Source organism: Narcine bancroftii, chromosome 12 (assembly GCF_036971445.1).
Source record: "Narcine bancroftii isolate sNarBan1 chromosome 12, sNarBan1.hap1, whole genome shotgun sequence".
Lineage (NCBI taxonomy): Eukaryota > Metazoa > Chordata > Chondrichthyes > Torpediniformes > Narcinidae > Narcine > Narcine bancroftii.
The window spans coordinates 21,220,744-21,238,828 of NC_091480.1; the positions used below are offsets into that span (position 1 = coordinate 21,220,744).

Below are 18,085 nucleotides of genomic sequence, written 5' to 3' on the forward strand. Positions count from 1 at the left end.
TCCCCTCTCTCCCCCCCTCTGTTTGAATTTCTGGTTGATTGAATGCCGGGCAATGGAAATTTTATTTATTTCAATGTCCTTCAATGTTTTTTTTCTTAATACAAGTGTATTAGGGCATTGGAAGAGTAAGTCTCAAGCAACTGTAAATTACACTTTTCTGGCATCTACCAATCCCAATATGTGGTGGATATTATGGGTTTTAATGCATTTAGGAAGAAACCAAAACTGTGTTTAAGATACAAATAAAAAAATTTGTGTATAAATTGTTAAATGACATGTGTAGAGAGAGAGAGAGAGAGAGAGAGTGAGTTAATGTTTCAAGTTAAACATATTCTCTTTTGGTTTACTGAAAGAGAAAACCTTTTGTTATTGTTGATTTGGTTAATTCTTAGGAAATAGAAGAACAAGAAAGACGACTGAGGGAACAAAGAAATTTTTTAAGGGGATCATCGGAAATTTGTTCAAGTAAAGAAACTTGTTTAGATTGGAAAAACTTAAATGGAAGCTATCTTGTGCCTTCCCTAATCAATAAAATAGATGGCAGACACTCTTGTAAGTATCAGTAATTAGATGCCCATTTTCAGCAAGGAGGTTTGTCTTCACTGTTTTGTTAATCTTTGTCTTGCAGTTGTGTAACTTTTTAATGTTTTAAGGCCTCTCAATTATATGTAAATCAAATTATCTGATATATTAAATTGCTAAGTACATTGCTCAATCTTGTTACAGAACATCCTTGTATTAGAACAAAATTGACATCAAAATGTTGACTATTTTAGTACCATTAGTGCATGTCATTATTATAGCTTCTTTTAAAATTTCAATGTGACCAACTTGCTAATAATACTTCCATGACAGAAGAGAGAAAAGACAATGGATGTTCAGTGTAATACTGGGAGAATGTTGAATCATTTATGGCCCAAGATTCCTCCTCCACCAAAAAGAACTGAGTTGAAATCAAGATTAAATATATCCAATCAGCTACATCCTCTCTGACCCTCCCTTCTCTTGGGACAAACAACTATTATTGCTAAGGTCCCTTCATTCCTCCGTTCTGGCCAATAAGCTTACCAACCTCTAACTTTGGGGCTGCGGGAGAAAACATCTGGTATTCCTGCTGTGGTCTCCTCTAAATGGGAGAAAACTAGATGCAGGCTGGGAGTTTGCTTTATTGAGCACCTCGGCTCTGTCTTCCTCAGAGCATGGATCACCCAGTGGCCACCCATTCTCCATTCCATTTCCTTGCCATCTGTCCATGGTCTCGTACTGAAATCAGAATCAGGATTTATAGTCCAAACAAGTCATGAAAATCATTGTTTTGTGGTAGTATCATAGTGTAAACGTACATATTATAACCATCTTATGACATTACTATTTAAAAAAAAATATAATGTAGCGAGCTTCTACAAGCTATGGCTCTGCAGAACCCATAGCACAGGAGAAGTTATAGCTGCATGCAGGTTAACTCAAAGAACACTGTGTTCCTAGAAAGAATGATACGAATCCACTCGAGTGTAGTTAACACTGAGGTTTATTGGGCTCACAGCCCTGCTTTTATTCTCAAGATGGGGGCAATAGTTAAAGCCCTCTCAGCACTGATTGGTGTGTTTGTGATCCGCTTTCCCTGATAGGCCAGTTAAGCTCTTTTCGTTGTGGCCGATTGGAGGGGAGCTGCGAAGGGCCGCCACAATAATAATAACGGTGCACAAAAAGTAAGGTCGTGTCTTTTGTTCATTGATAATTCAGGAATCTGATGGCAGCGGGAAGAAGCTGTCTTTAGGCTCCTATACCTTTTACCTGATGGTAGCAGAGTGAAGAGGGCATGGCTTATGTCCTGGAAATTCTTGAGGATAGAGGCTGTTTTTTTTTAAGACACCGCCTCACATAGATGTCCTTGCACAGTATACCTGTAGACGTTTACGAGAGTCTTCGCTGACGTACCGAACCACATCAAGACGCCTCAAAAAGTATAAATGGTGGAATCTTCTTTGTGATTGCATCAAATTGGAGGCTCCAGGACAGATTCTCGGAGATGCTAACACCCAGGAATTTGAAGTTCTTGACCCTTTCCACTACTGAGCCCTCAATGTGTTCCCCTGACTTCCTCCTGAAGTCCACAATAATCTCCTTGGTTTTGTTGCTCATGCAAGACTGAGACCACCCGTAAATTGGAGGTACAATACTTCCTCTTCTGAATGGGTACCCTCTAACTGGATGGCATTGATATTGACTTCTCTGGTTTTAGTTAACCGCCCCCCCCCCCCCACTTCTTTCTCTGTCGTCTCTCTATTCCTTGACTTGCTTTGCCACTGACGTGATAAATTCTACCTGTCCCTTATCACATCCAATTAACACCTTTTATTGGTCTGGATTCCTCCCCCATTGTTGAATTCTGAGACTTCTGCTTTTCTGATCCCCCCCCCACCCCCACTTGAAGAAAGGCTCAGGCCCAAAACATTAGCGATATATCTTTATCTTTTGTAGTTGCTGAAAGACCAGCTAAGTTCCTCCATTATTTTGGTGTTGCAGCTATCAAGTTTCAGACAGACATTTCAGAAGATCTGGACTTGAAGACCTCATCTTGGGAAGAGATTGCTGTGCTGAGCACCTTCACTTTGTCCGCTCCAGTGACAGAGTCATGGCAGTGGCCACCATTTCATTTCTGTGTCACGCACCCATACCTGCATGTCTGTCCTTTGCCTCATGTATTATCCCACCAAGATCACCCATGAATTGGAGGAACAACACCTGATTTTTCCATCTGGGCATTCTCCAGCTGGATGGGATTAACATCGACTTTTCTGGTTTCAGCTAACCTTCTCTCCTTTCCTTCCCCCTTTGCTCTCCACACCTTTCCCTCTCTATTCACCTAGCCACCCCTCCTCCCCTTGTTTGATGCTGTGCCCTCCTTTCCTTCTCCACCTATTACTTGCCTGCCTTTGAGACCATGCCTCCTCCCTTACCCTTTTATTCAGATGCCTGCTGACATCTCTCCATACCTTGATGAAGTGCTTAAGCCAACAACATCAGTTATGTATCTTTATCTTTGTTATATAAAGGATATTGTTGACTGCTGAGTTTCTCCAGCATTCTGTTTTTACTGCAACCTCAGTGTCTGCAGATTTTCATGTTTTACTTCAGTAATCTTCACATTCTTGGTCCTTCTGCAATCACGTCAATCTCCAGATCTACTCTTCTACACCAGCTTATTGTCATTTCTTTCCATTTCTCTTCTTGCTACAGTGTTTTTCCAATGTTCAGGGCTTAATAAGAAGAAATTGCTTTCACTTATGTACGAGTAGACTGAAGCAGTACTTTGGATCCATCCTGGAATTTCCGAGGTAATCCATGCATTACAAAAAGAATGTGCAAACTTTCTGCAGAGTCTTGATAAACCTCTTACAACTTTCTGGAACTAAGCATATTGCTCACCACCTTGATGTATGTTTTGCTTGATTTGAACTTTACCTGATTTCCACTTTTAGTATTGCCTTGTCTCTTCCATACACTCTTATCTACTCCAATTTATGCTTGGCTGACCTTCTACAAACCTATGGTGACTCAGCCTGCTTGCACTAAATTTTGATCCTTATTATTATGCTTGTTGTCTTACAAGGCTCATGTGTGATCTTGACATGATCGTCGTTGTATTTAGTGACCTCTACTCTCCTTGCAACTGCATCATCATTCACAAAAGATAGGCTCCTGAATAGCAAATATTACAGACACTATGAAGGATACTGGCAGGGACAATGACGCGATGGTCAGCTGCTTCATAGAGAGATAACCACCTCAATGCAACTGTCAGCTTGTCAAAACAAGGTTGTGGTCCAGGTTTTGTCCACAAACTTGTCTGTCTTCCTGTCCCTCAGAAATAACCCAATCCTGGCACAGCTACACAACATGTTTTACTGCTTGCCAGAGAAACATTGAATACAGCTCATCTCATGATGAGAAGGATTTGCTAGATACCCACAGGAAAGAATTGTGAAGAATGCAATATTATTCACAAACATTCCCAGTGATAATGCAAGAATTTCCGATCCATGGATAGTTAATTACCTGGTCAACCTCCTTCAGCCTTGTAACATTCCACCAATCTGCCCATGAGATTTTTTTTTGTTTTAAAGCAAAATAAATAGTTACTCTTTTCAATCTGGACTTTCAAAAACCACATTGTCTTTTTGATCAATCTTGACTTTTCAAAGATTTCCAATAAAATAATAGTATGTGTAAAGCAGAAAATGGTGATAATTGTATGTTCCTTTCTCCAATATTTTGTATTGTATTATATGCTAACTTCTTGTCATCTCCACCACCCCCCCCGCCCCCCCCCCGCCCCACCCCGCTCACCGACAATTCAGTGACTGCCGATTCTTCCTTCAATCGATGGGGAGTTACTGATGATGAAGTGCAGTCATCCTATTTCGTTAGCAGGCAGAGAAATAGGTGGTCACAGGTGAGAAGAACTGAATAGTTTATTGTCTGGTTGAATTCCTAGAATTTGGGAATCTAGTGGGCAGGTCCAAAGCTTATTTAATGCAAGTTTTTTTTAATGTCATCAGGAGCGGTCTTTTGTTTACAACTATTAGTCAAATCTATTTTAAAGCAATTTGAATGTATGTAAACACTAATTCCATGCAAACTAAAACATTTTAGTGCATAAATAAAGTGGGTAATATGGATGTAAGAAAATAGAGACTTATGAGGTGGGGAAGGATTAGATTGATGGTGAAGTAGGTTTGTATCAGTCGGCACAAAATCACGAGTTGCCCTGTTCTATGTTGTTAATATGAGGATTTTGACTTGCATGTATTAATGCTATGTTTAATCTCTGTTCATGAAAGTTTACTTCCTTTGGAGGTCACAAGGATTTCATTGACTGAAGAGCATGAAGCATGTTATTTTGAATTTGTATAGCAACTTTTTTTTGGCCATACAATTTCAATAAGTAAACAAATAGAATGTAAACTAATAACATGTTATTTCCACATTTTTCCATCACAGAATTTTCTAGTTTAATCATGTATAAAGAGGGAAGTAATAATGGCAGGTGGAAAGAAATTTTTAAAAAAATAAGCAAAATAAACCATTTATTATTTCAAATCTCCCCATCACTTAATCTGATAAGACAGATCTCTTTCCTCATCTCTGTTCCTCACGGTCCCTTTATTGCTTTAGTTACATGGTAATTCATATCTGGCCTTTGTCATGAATGAATTCAGTGATTAAATATCCATACCCATTTGAGGTGGTATATTCAATAATTCATGATCCTTTGGATGACGGATCTATTTCAAAAGCTGTATATAGAATACTGAATACCAGAATTCTAGACTTTCCAACCAGTGGAAGCTTCTTCCCATCATCTATCCTCTGAACTCATTCAATTACTTGCAAGGGATTTTAAAATGTTTGCAAAATCGCCCATGATTATATGAAATGTAGCGATTACTGAATCTCCTTGTTGGGCAATTTCTTCATCCCACAAATCACCATTATTGTAGTCTCAATGAATAAGAATATATTCTTCTGTTGTAAAGGTTATACAAAAGACAAAGGAGGAAAAACCCAACCCCAACCCACCAATTTTCCCCTGCAACCGTGTCTGCCTGTCCCGCATCGGACTTGTCAGACACCAACGAGCCTGCAGCTGACGTGGACATTACCCCTCCATAAATCTTCGTCCGCAAAGCCAAGCCAAAGAGAAGAGACAAATGTTTTGGGTATAATTCTTTTTTAATTAAAATTGACAATCATTTGAATTCCCGATTAATTACTATGCCTGCATGATAACTTTTATTTTTTGTCCATGGAAGTGAAGATCCTGCTATCAATATTTCCCAAATGTCTCATTTAAAATAAACAAATATATATTTTTTTCCCCTCAAGGTAGAGAACTTTACCTTTTTATTTGCTTTATTCTGTTAAATTTAGACATGCACCATAGTAATCAAACCTTCCGGCCCACTAGCCCATGCCAGCCAAATATTCCAATCCACCTACATCCCTTGCACATTTTGAAGGGTGGGAGGAAACTGGAGCACCCGGAGGAAACCCATGCAGTCATGGGAACAACATGCAAACTCCTTACCAACAGCACCGGATTTTGACCCGAATCACTGCTGCTGTGATAGCGTGTGCTAACTGTGCTTCCTATCTTATCCATTTGCTCACTCACTCTGTAACTCACCTTTTCACAATTTACTTTCTCCTCTGGCACACTGATCCTGTCACATCTCATTATTTTAATAATAAAAGCAAAAATGCTGGAGGACCTCAGCAGGTCACACAGCATCCACAGAAGGGAAAGATAAATAACCATGCCTGAGCTCTTCAAGGTATGGACAAGTTGTATCTTGTTTTTACTACAATCGCAACATCTGCAGACTTTTGTGTGTTTAACTGCATCCCATTATTTATTGTTTCTTCTATCTTCTGACCAGTGCTTTTCAAATCGTGCTTGTACATAACTCCAAACACCGAGTCCTAATTTTGTGTTGTAATCTCTCGTGCAATGCCCTTACAGAATTCTTTTTAAAAATATAAAGGTGATACATTTGGGGGTTCCTCCTTATTGGCTTTGCTGGTTTAAAACAAAATCTTACTCTTTAATGAATAGAGGCATTATGTGTGTGGAACCAAAAGGTGCAAGTGAGATCCTAAATGACCTCTTTTCAGTGGTATTCCACAAAGATGTTAACTTTGTAATTGGCAAATTCAGTGAAAGTTTTGTTGAAAGTCTAGTACATGCCTCCATAAATGGAAGGGGTATTTTGTCTTGGTGGGCTCAAAGATGGATTCCCAGGACTGAAGTAGATTTTATTTCTAACTGCCCTTGGAGTTGAAGGAAGAGATTGCTGGGGCTCTAATTGAGACTTTTAACGATAACTCTTTGGGAATCAGGGTAGGTAAGTTGGTTGGGGGATTTTCTGATTGTGTGAAGGTTGTTTGGGGCTGCAGAAGGATTGATAGGTTTGAGAAATGGGCTGAAAAATGGAAGATGGATTTTAATTCAGACAAGTATGAGGTGATGCAATTTGGGAGCACTGACATACACCATGAATGGTAGTCTTGGAGAGTTTTTCCAGTCTTTGAAGTAGGTCTGATGATTCTTGAAGGTGACAGACAATATGTCAATAATTTGGTTAAGAAGCCAAATGTCTTACTGGCCTTCATTAATTCTGCATTCTGATCTGGATTTGAGGAAGATTGAAGGGGGGTGGGGGGGGGGAACAGTGGTGATAATAACATAACAGTCAACATTTAGTAATGTGCCTCGATAAGGAAAGGCTGTTTCCTATGTGGCTATCATTTTGTTCTAAGCAAATAAAAAACCTCTCTGAGAAACACACGAGAGTCAAGTTGTGATGTTACCCTTACAAAATAACTCTCTTTCAGATGAATGCACCAGAAATCAAACAAAAATTTATTAAGATTACAGCTCTGGCAAAAGGATTTCTAACTCGCAGATTGTTGAAAACCGTGAAGTTAAAACAGCTTCAGCAGACTGTAAAAGTAAGAAATTAAAATGTACACAATCTTTAGATTGCAGATAAGAAATCATTCAAGTAAGACCTTCCCTTAGAAAGTGTCCTTCAATTTGTCCTTCTTTCCTGCTCATTCCCAAAGCTGCAAAATTGTTTCCTTGTAGCAGCGGCTACACGGCTAACTGAAGGATCGCACAACCAGACGGGTTGAGTTCAGTGAGCAAAACTGATTTATTGCAGGCGGCTTGGCTGGTCTTATACTCTCAGCCCAGACCCGGCTGAGAACCGCGCTGGGGGGTGTCGATGTCACCGGGGCGTCACATGTGTTCCCCAGCGTGGGCTTCTGAGCCCAGTGCCGAGGTCGGGAGGAAACCCCCGATGGCGCCATTTTGGCCGGATGCTCCACCGCGTACGTGACAAGCGGTGTCGGTTCGCTTGCCTAATGGCGTACCGCCACATCCTTTTAATATTGTCAAATGCAGTTGGAATAAATCTTTTATTTTAATACAATTTCTTGTATATCAACTTTTTGAATGTTAAATTTCTGACTTCAGTAATTATTTAAAAGCTTTGTGTACCTCTATTTGTTGAAGGATACAATGGAGTTTATAAACAGTTTCAACACAGAAACATCCTTGAAAAGAGGTGCATTTTCATCACAAGATATTTCACTGCAAGAAAGAGTTGTTGCTCAGGTACTTGACCAAATTGGTTTCAAAAAATGAAAAGAATAACTTTAAAGAACAAATCATTAAACTTTGATTCTTTTTCCAGCTGCAAGCTGCACTTTATGAGATACACGACATCTTCTTTGCATTAAATCCTCATGATAGAATGCAGATCTTATCTCAAGATCGGGAAATTCGCAAAGAAAAACAAATGAGGCAAATGGTAAATTTCTCTAATTCAGTGAAGTATGAATTTATGCACGTTTATTTCCATATTAAAACATTTCATTGTTTTTCCAAGCACACTTTATCATTAACTTAAAAGAAAGATCAATGGAAACTAGAGCAAGGAAAGCAAAGACATTTTAAAATGACCTTGATAGGTTATTTAATGCAGATACTACAATAAGGGGAATATTTGGCATGCTGTATCATAGGGAACGAGACTAGTGAGATTGTTCTGTTGTGAGGGAAACACTTGGTGTGTGAAGACACGGCTATAAGTGCCTAAATTCAGGGATTTGGAGACCACAATTAAATTAGTGCAGATATCCCAAAATGTGATTTAAAAATGTAAGAGATTACTTGGGGTGTGTGTGGGAGGGGGGGGTGGAGGGAGAGAGAGAGGGGGAAGAGGGATGTGAGGGAGAGGAGGATGTGAAGAGTGAGAATTTTAAAATGGCTTCTGTTCATCAAGCCCATGGACAATGTGTGAATGGGACAATGCAAGTTAGGACATGGGAAATAAAACTTTAAATGATGTTTCGGAACAGAATGATGGAAGATGACCATGAGTGCATTCTAATGGTCATATCCAGAGATAATACAGTCCTGGTTTCCATTTTAAACATAAAATGATTCGAGACAGCAGCGGATTTAGACTTAAGCATGCATCGGACTGTATGCTTTATATAGTTTTGTTCATTTTACTTTTTGTCTTCATCAATCTTTGTTTTTTTTTCTTTTCTCCACAGGAGAAATGGAACAGTCCTAAAGAGAGAATAGCTCTTTCAGTTGCAACACAGAAATCCTTAGACAGAAAAAGACTAACTAAGTAAGTTCCAGAACAAATAATAGTTTAGAATTCTAAATGATTACAGTTGAAAAGTTTGTATTGATGAGGTAAAAACAGTGCTGGAGAAACTCAGCATGTCAAGCAATGTCCTTTGTATCATAATTCAGGTGCCTTTCTGTTTGGTGTGGGCAATCATATCTCTCCATCTGAGTTGTAGTTTTTTCCCTCCCCTGTTCTCCTTCAGTGAAGGCTCCACCTTTAAGCAGAGACCGTCGTCGATGTTGAGTTCATGATTATATAAGGGAAAAATACTGCAGTGGATTCCCATTGCCTTCTTCAGTGGCAGTGTCTATACTGGACAGGCAACCCTGGCCATTGATCAGCAGATTCATTTGCCCAGCTTTTAGTTTCTAATTTGTAGAATCTGCATGTAAAATTCATCCATGGCTTCATGTGACCCTGATTGGGAGGCTAAACAGATACTGCACCTTGCCCAAGGGTGACCTGTAGGCTATTGGATGGAAGGAACACCTTATACCTCCTTTTGCTGAGCTATTCCGCAACACCAACACTGGGATCCTTTATTAAGCAAAGGTAAAAATAACCGATGTTTCAGGCTAGGGCCCTTCATCGAGGTATGGAAAAAGGTCGCAGGTGTCCAAACAAAAAAGTAGGGGGAGGACGTGTGGTTGCTGAGGCTGGGCATGATAGGTGGAGAAGGGAGGGAGGGGACAGCAGTGATCAAGAGGAGGAGGGATGACTAGAGGGGGAAGAGAGGGAGGAGAGCTGGAAAGAGAACAGGTTAGCAGAAACCAGAAAAGTCGACGTTAATGCCATCTCGCTGGAGAGTTCCCAGATGGAAAATCAGATGTTGTTCCTCCAATTTGTGGGTGGATTTGGTGGAAAAATATGCTGATACTTTTGCCCACATAAATGTTTCAGAATATATTTAGATACTGAGTTTTTACCTTGTCAGAAATGTATCATTTATTTTTCTTGCATCTTAAAGGGCTGCCGAAATGGGAAGAACTGGTAAACAAAAGTCGGAAGCAAAACAAAAGGCTTCATGTGAAACCAGGTAAGAGAAATGGATTACCAGAAAAATGATTTATGGAGCCCAACATGTCCATGACAACCAAGATGCCTCTGAACAGGCCATATCCCTCTCAACCTAGCTTATCCTGAACCTGTCCAAATATCTTAAACACTGTATTGATAATGAATATTAATAATTGTTCTTCCGCAAAAAAAAAGGTCTGCAATTGTGCAGATAGTCCTTCTGTGGTGTCTGAGCAGTCCATGATTAGTGTAGAGGGGAGGTTCAAGAAACTAATTGCTGTTGGAAAGAAAATGTTTTTGAACCAAGAGACAATGGTCTTTTGTAATTGTACCTGCCTTCTCTTGCATTTTGTCCATATACTCACCATCCTCCGGTTCCTTTTAATTTCTTTCCCTTCATACTTTTAAGTCTGACTTTTTTTTGTACAAAAATAAAAGAGTATTTTTTGTATTGCTCATTGTTTGCAGAATTCTTCAACTAAGTCAAGGGCAGAATGCCCCAGCTCAACAACTACTCCACAGACAAGGGTAAGAGGCAGAACGCTTACATTTTAGTTTTACTTCTGATCTATGAAACAAACATTTAAAAATATCACTTAGTTGTGATAGTTACCTGTAAATCTTTTGGGGGAACTCTGACTAATAGATTTCTATGTTAAATGGTGACCATCCCTATTTATTTACAAATCTTTAATTTCTTTGTCTGTGCTTTAAGTTGTGCGGTATTTACTTTTTACACATGTTCTTCACTTAAAATAGAGCCCTGAAATCTTGGTTCCTTATTTGGTTCTAGACCTCAATGTTTTGAGTTGAGAAATGGAAGAGTGTCTATCTAGATTTCAGTTGCCTGTAGGTTAAAGGATGTGGATTCAAACACTTATTTCAGAACTAGTTTGTGTTACAGTTTTCTTGGAGCACCCAGTCAATGATCATTTCTCACCTGGTTAATCATTTAATTTACATAGTTGCTATATTATTGGTTGTTGTTCCAGCAAGGTCAGGATTCTTTTGTATGCTAAGAAGTTAGTTGGCTATGAAGCACAAAGATGCTGGTCATCTAAATATACTTAAAAAAAAATTAAATAGCTAAATACAGTAAAAGCCCTGTTATCCATAATTCAAGCAACCAGAAACCTCAAGAACAGGCCAACAGCAAGGAAAATAAATAAATACATAGAAATTATGATAAATAAGAATGAATAAAAATTTAAATAAAGTTTAAAATTGTAAAAGTAAATATTCTCTGAAGATGGGAGCAAATATTCACCCAACGGAGTGCCTTGATCATGCTTTGCTGTTTGAATAAAGTTGTGTTTGAATAAAATGGCATCACCCAGGAAGAAGAGCTAGTTGATGCTGCTTGCTTTTGGGGTGCCTCTCTTAAAGTGTCTCCTTTTCCCTGCTTAGTAAGTGCCTTAATTAATATATTATTAAGAATATTAATAAGGATTGGGGGAGGGGGAGTTAATCATGATGCTTTTCTGCCCTTTGGGCAGCTTCATAAAGGGGAGGAACCTGCAGACGCAGCAATGGTTAAATGTTTTCACAGAATATGACCGAAAATAAAATAAAATGCCTCCCTTCCAAATATCTCCAGTTCATTGACCAGAATGTGGAATTAGTTTCTTCCATCAACTTGCCCATGTCCCTTTGAGTTACAGGAGATGAGTTTGCTTTCCTATTTGTATAAAAGTGTGAGGAGTCTGCATAGGAGGGTAATTTATCTATAATGTTGAAAAGTATGTTTCTGCTGCTTTTAAAATTTGTATTAAAATCAGACTGCTGACCTGCAGCTATTCAGATCTCCAGAATCATCATGTTAAATTGCTTCTAAATTCCTGATTAATCATCATTTTTTGTATTCAACCAAGTCCCTAAAAGTAGTAAAACAAAATGACCTGAGATGTTAATGACTGGGGATAAGAAACAAACTTAATTTCTTACAACTCCTCTAAGGAAACAGGCAAGTATAACTCTTGCATCTTTAAAGTGACCTTGTAAACACCGTCCTGCATTTCACATTAGATAGCATTTGTGGCTCCGTCTATAGTGAGAAATACATATAGCTAGTCAACCATGATAGAGAACACAAATTTCCTTCTAATCTTACACTTTTTCAAATTTTAAAGCAATTTTGGAAAGACATTGCTACTTTTAATAAAACTGGAGTGCTATGTTGTGAAAATTATTTTTAACTGCCAGAATTTCTTTTGTTATTTATTCTAAGTTGAATTTTACTCCCAAGAATATCATAAAATGTGGTGTTAAATTGTTGTAATTTAGTCCATATTGTTTGTGGCAATTGAGATGCATTTATAGTATCCACTCGTGTATTTTTTTTATTTAATCAAAATCCATACTTCTAAAAAGTGGGTTGATCAGAATAGAGAGAGGGACTCAGAAAGCAGATTTCTTGGGAAAACTGTTCCAGATGTGTTGTTGAGTATTTGATGACATCTGGCCACTTTCTATTTTCTCTATCATGAGTTTGCCTATATCTTATTTATTGAATTCAAGTTGATTGACTTTATTCAGTTGCTTACATTTTTGGTGCTTGCATTTTTCCAACATTTTGTCATTTGTCTGTTTTGATAATTTAGTGTCTTCATTTATGTGGGGCCAATGCAAATATCCTCTATGCTAGTTAACAAACGCTCAGAGTTCCATATATTAGTGTAGATACCAAGATGAAGCATTTGTTTTGCTTTTCCTTTGTTCTTTTTCCACTTTGCCTTTTGAAAAAGTGTTTGATAGCATATGTTCCAAGAAATTTAAAAATGTTTGTGTATACCTATTTTTCTATTTTAAAATGTGTTCCAACTTGAAATAATTACACTTTGGGAGCTTGCATGTTAATCTAATAGCATTTGAATTATAAGTTGCAACATTTCAAACAGCATTGTTAACTTTCTGCCTTGTGCTACTTTGAGGTTCAGAAAAAAAACCCTAAAGTGCAAGAATGCTACAGTGTGATGATAAAGAACTGTATAACTTGGTCTTGCCCTTTGAAATTGTAGAGCTGCTTTCTGGGAATAACCAAGTTTGGTTTCTGAAAGTTTCATGTATGGGGTTTCATGTATGTAGTTGTAAATAAAGATGCTAGAGAATTATGCTAATTAGATGTATTTACTGTACAGTAGTTATGACACACTTGTTACTCAATTAATATAAAACCATAATGAAATTTGTAAGTGCCATTCTAAAATGTCTAGAAAAAGAAAAGTTGTGCTTTAATTAACAATGCAATTTCAGAATTTCATTGACACAAAATTATTGCTTTAATCTGATGTATGGTGGTTTTCCAATTGCTTTCAATGCTCAGTTGCAAGTAAGATATAAATCTTGTAGCTGTGGCGGCTCACCACAGGCAGGCGAACCGACCCCGCTTGTAAGCCACGCGGCGGGGCAGCCGGCCAAAATGGTGCCGTCGGCGGGGTGGGGGGGCTCTGGGCTCAGAAACCCATGCTTGGAGACCACATGACGCCCGGATGGCGTCAGTGCCCTCCAGCATGGTTCTCAGCCAGGTCCAGGCTGGGAATACAAGTGCAGCCCAGCAGCCTGCAATAAACTAGTCTGCTCACTGAGCTCAACCCATCTGGTTGCCTGTGTTATTGCAGGAGAAGTGTAGCCGCCGCTACAATTGGTGACTCCCGACGTGATATCTGTGCACCAGGTCAACCTTGGAGAAGACCCTCGCGGTGTGCAGGTTGGCTGTAAAGTCCTGGATGTGAGGGATGTGGTAACGGTCAGGAACGGTTGCCTCGTTGAGCCGTCGATAGTCTCCGCAGGGACGCCAGCTGCCGGAGGCTTTCGGGACTAGGTGGAGTGGTGAGACCCATGGGCTGTTGGACCGCCAAATGATCCCCAGCTCCAACAGGTGCAAAAACTCCTCCTTCGCTACTTGGAGCTTGTCAGGAGGGAGCCGGTGTGTCTTGGCGTGAACTGGCGGGCCATGGGGGGGGATGTGGTGGAACACCCCGTGGCGCGGTGAGGCAGCAGAGAACTGTGGCTTGAGTGTCAGGAACTTGTCTCTGGGCGTGCTGATCGTGGCCATCTGCAGTTGCTCTGAGCGGGAGGCGTCGAGGTGAATGGCCTGGAAGGTATGGACATCCACCAGGCACTTACCTCGGATGTCCAACAGAAGCCCATGTGCGAGGAGGAAGTCTGCACCCAGGATGGCAGTCAGGAGGGACGAGATGGTGAACCTCCATGCGAAATTCTGTTGGCCGATCTGGAAGTGGACTGTCTTGTCTCCATACGTCCAGATTGCCGTTGCTTTGGCTGCACGGAGGGAAGATCCACAAGGTCGGTTCCTGGATTCAATGGCCGTGGCTGATATGACACTGATCTGGGCTCCAGTGTCAACAAGGAACCGCTGGCCACTGACTGAGTCTTGCAGGTAGAGAAGGCTGTGTCCTTGGCCAGCCTGGTCGTTTCCCTGGAATGACAGGGCTGACAACACTTCTGAGCCTTGGCTCCCCAGCACTGATGGTAGAAGCAGAGGCCTGAAGCGGATGCTGTGGCCTTGGTTATGCTCTTGGGGGCCCCTGTAGGGGCCGGGTGCTCTACCGCAGCGCTAGGGGCGGGCTTGGCGTGGTCGTGCTTGTGACCCGCTGGACCACTGAGCCTTCGAGAATCATGAGAGCCATAGCTCTTGGGCCTTCTGGGGGACCTTCCTCAGGTCAGCGAAGCTCTTCTGAACCAGTAGCAGGTGGATGTCCCCGGGCATATGTTCGAGGAAGATGCGCTCGAAAACTGGGCAGTTGGTGTGCTTATCTTGACCGTTCACATCCGTCCATCAGGTCCACGGTCCGGATGGTGGCAGAACGGTTCGTATGGCATGGGCTGCTGAAGCAGATTGCGGGCTGGGCCAGAACATGCACCCATTGCCAGAAGTCCAAGGTGCACAGGCACACTAGGGCACCCATACAGGAGTTTGAGCACGTCCGGGAACGGTTCAGCCACATTCACGTGGACATCGTCGGGCCCTTACCCGTTTCCCGGGGCAACCGTAACCTGTTTACGGTGGTGGACTGCACCACTCGCTGGCCCGAGGCAATCCCGATGCCAGACGCCTCCACCGACTCCTGCTCCCGAGCCCTGTTGTATGGTTGGGTCGCCCAGTTCGACGTCCAGGCTCACCTCACCAGCGATCGGGGCGCCCAGTTCACATCTGTGCTCTGGGCACAGCTTGCCAACAGGTTGGGGATACAGCTACACCGCACCACGGCCTACCACCCGCAGGCCAATGGACTGGTCGAACGTCTGCACCGCCACCTTAAGTCGGCACTCATGGCCGCCTCACCAGTCCCGACTGGGTGGACGAACTGCCTTGGGTGCTCCTGGGCATCCGCTCCACTCCCAAGGAAGATCTGCAGGCGTCATCAGCTGAGCTGATCTACTGTGCGCCACTGGCACTATCTGGTGAGTTTATCAATGCACCTCACAATCCCTTGTGGTTGCCGCTTGAACGACTTCCTCACCTCAGGGCACGCTTGGACTCCTTCGAACCCCTACCGCCACCCAGGCATGACACCCGACCGACTCACGTTCCTGGCGAGCTGCTTTCTGCAGAGTTCATTTTTGTTCGGCGGGGCCCGACTGCGGCACCTCTGCAGCGACCGACGGGCTGTACAGGGTTATATAGCGTTCCGGCTCGACGTTTATGCTGGACAGGCTAAGCCAGCACACCTTGATCCCAGCCCAAGAAACGAGGCCGTCCGGCAAAAAAGGACATTGGCGCCGGTTCTGGTGGGGGCTGTGTGGCGGCTCACCACAAAGCAGGCGAACCGGTCCCGCTTGTAAGCCACGCGGTGGGGCAGCTGGCCAAAATGGCGTTGTTGGGGTTTTCCTTCCCTTCCAGCTCAGGGCTCAGAAACCTGCGCTTGGGGACCACGTGACGTCAGCGCCCTCCAGCGCAGTTCTCAGCCAGGTCTGGGCTGGGAGTATAAATGCAGCCTAGCAGCCTGCAATAAACTAGTCTGCTCACTGAGCTTAACCCGTCTGGTTGCGTGTGTTATTGCCAGAGCAGTGTTGCCACTGCTACATAGCCTTTAACTGCCATCTACTGCCATCTATTGGTGGTTGCTCATTACTGCAGAATTGTTCAAGAATTCAATTCAGACATGTTTGTCCTTTATCTGTATTTAAACTTGATCAAAACTTCAGGAATTGATTTAAAAGTACTTTTGTGATTTTTGTTTTTTTTTTTTGTTTTTAAAGGAGTATGTCCAGGAAAAGTGTTGAAAACAAAGTCAAGCGTTATGACACACTAAGGAAACAACACTCATTCGGATGAAGGGTTCTGCATTGTTGCTTGATGTTTGAAAAGACTGGCTTTTCAATGAAAAATACTGAAATTTGAAGACTTTTGCAAGTGTCAAATTTTCAAATTCTCATTGTACAAATATTAACAATTCTGTACCTCAAACTGGAAAAGGGCATGCATTCCAAGGATTTCATCAAAGTACATCTGTTAACAACTAATTGTTTCTTGCACTGATTTTATACATTTGTTTTTGATTGAAAAGGGACTTAGAAATAGTATCTCAAATATTTAGTTTTCTCTATTGACTGTAAACTAAATGTAGAATTTACTTAAAATTTAATGTGCAGCTGTTACAGGAAGTATTTGCTTTTGAAATACGATGTTGCCTTTAAGTATTAACTTATCAGGTTAATTTAGCCAAAACTCTGAACATTATTTCATTTATAATTTGTGCATATTAACTTTACCTTTTTAATTATTGAATCGTGCATTTGAGAAGATGTTTTTTAAAACATTATGAAGAATTCATAATTGACAACAAAAGGACCGAGTTCAATAGATGCCATTTCCAGTCAATGCAAATAATTTTTTTCTTGGTTACACAAATAATACCTATTTATATTTAAGTTGCATTGTTTTTTGCCAATTTTATTTTTATACTGTTTCAATTATGTATTTTTGTTGTGCATGTTACAAAATTGTTTGCATTTTTAAGACTTTTTTGCAATAAAATATTTAGGTTTTGAATCCAAGTTGTTAAAATCTTCAAATTGAACTGGTTTAATTAATGTTTGCATATTCACATGTGTACAGATAACATTTAAAGAAACAGTGAGCTTCAAGCAAAAGTTTGTTTTTGTAGGCACAAGCTTTTAAAATATAATTTGGTATTTAACTGTTTGACCTGGAATTGATGGCACTAAAAAGTATCCTTTGTTTTGATAGGAAATCTTGCAAGAAAGAGAATCTTACATTTAGCTTGTATGCTATTACATTGTTTAGATGTTAGCAGTTGTTGAGAAGTTGGATGAGGTCCTGTTGCTGTGTCGAAACTTTTTCATTCTGAATGGCCATCAGTTAATTCTTCTGAAGAACATAAACATGATATGAGGAGTTCTATGACCGAGTGTGTGGCATTCACTGACAGAACCAATGCCATTTGATGGGTATCAAATGGATGTTATGGAACAAGACCAGACTAACAGTTGATATCAGGAATTGGATTTTGAAAGTCGTGCAGATTGATCATTTGCTGGACCCCTGCATTCAGTCCTGTTTTCCCCCTCCTTGTATGACTGCCAATTATACTTTCATGTCAATTCTCCTATGATTTTTGTTGGCATTAACTTTTACTAATTTTCTAACCCAACCTGCACACATGGGAGTGGGAGAAAATCTGAGGATAGAACCTGCAAATTTCAATGTAGCAGCATTGATTGATTAGACTGCTATGTTACACAGTTTAATCTACAAATGTTTATTCTAGTCCATCTAGATGAGGGGTTCCCAACTTGGGGTACATGTACCCCCAGTGGTACATTTGCACTTTTTAGGGGGTACATTGGGTTTGAGAGAATAACCACTACTG

General features: G+C 40.8%; 1 protein-coding gene across 1 annotated transcript in view; it reads left to right on the top strand.

Annotated features, from left to right (window-relative positions):
- The window catches only part of LOC138746581 (centriolar coiled-coil protein of 110 kDa-like), a 40,575-nt gene extending 23,414 nt beyond the window's left edge, over positions 1-17,161 (top strand). The window contains exons 5-13 of the mRNA XM_069904872.1: positions 393-552; positions 4,362-4,456; positions 7,399-7,515; positions 8,081-8,182; positions 8,262-8,378; positions 9,130-9,209; positions 10,180-10,248; positions 10,698-10,757; positions 16,452-17,161. Coding sequence (XP_069760973.1) covers positions 393-552; positions 4,362-4,456; positions 7,399-7,515; positions 8,081-8,182; positions 8,262-8,378; positions 9,130-9,209; positions 10,180-10,248; positions 10,698-10,757; positions 16,452-16,527 — 876 coding nt within the window. The 3' untranslated portion in view covers positions 16,528-17,161. The remainder of the gene's footprint in view (positions 1-392; positions 553-4,361; positions 4,457-7,398; positions 7,516-8,080; positions 8,183-8,261; positions 8,379-9,129; positions 9,210-10,179; positions 10,249-10,697; positions 10,758-16,451) is intronic.
- Positions 17,162-18,085: the final 924 nt, after the last annotated feature.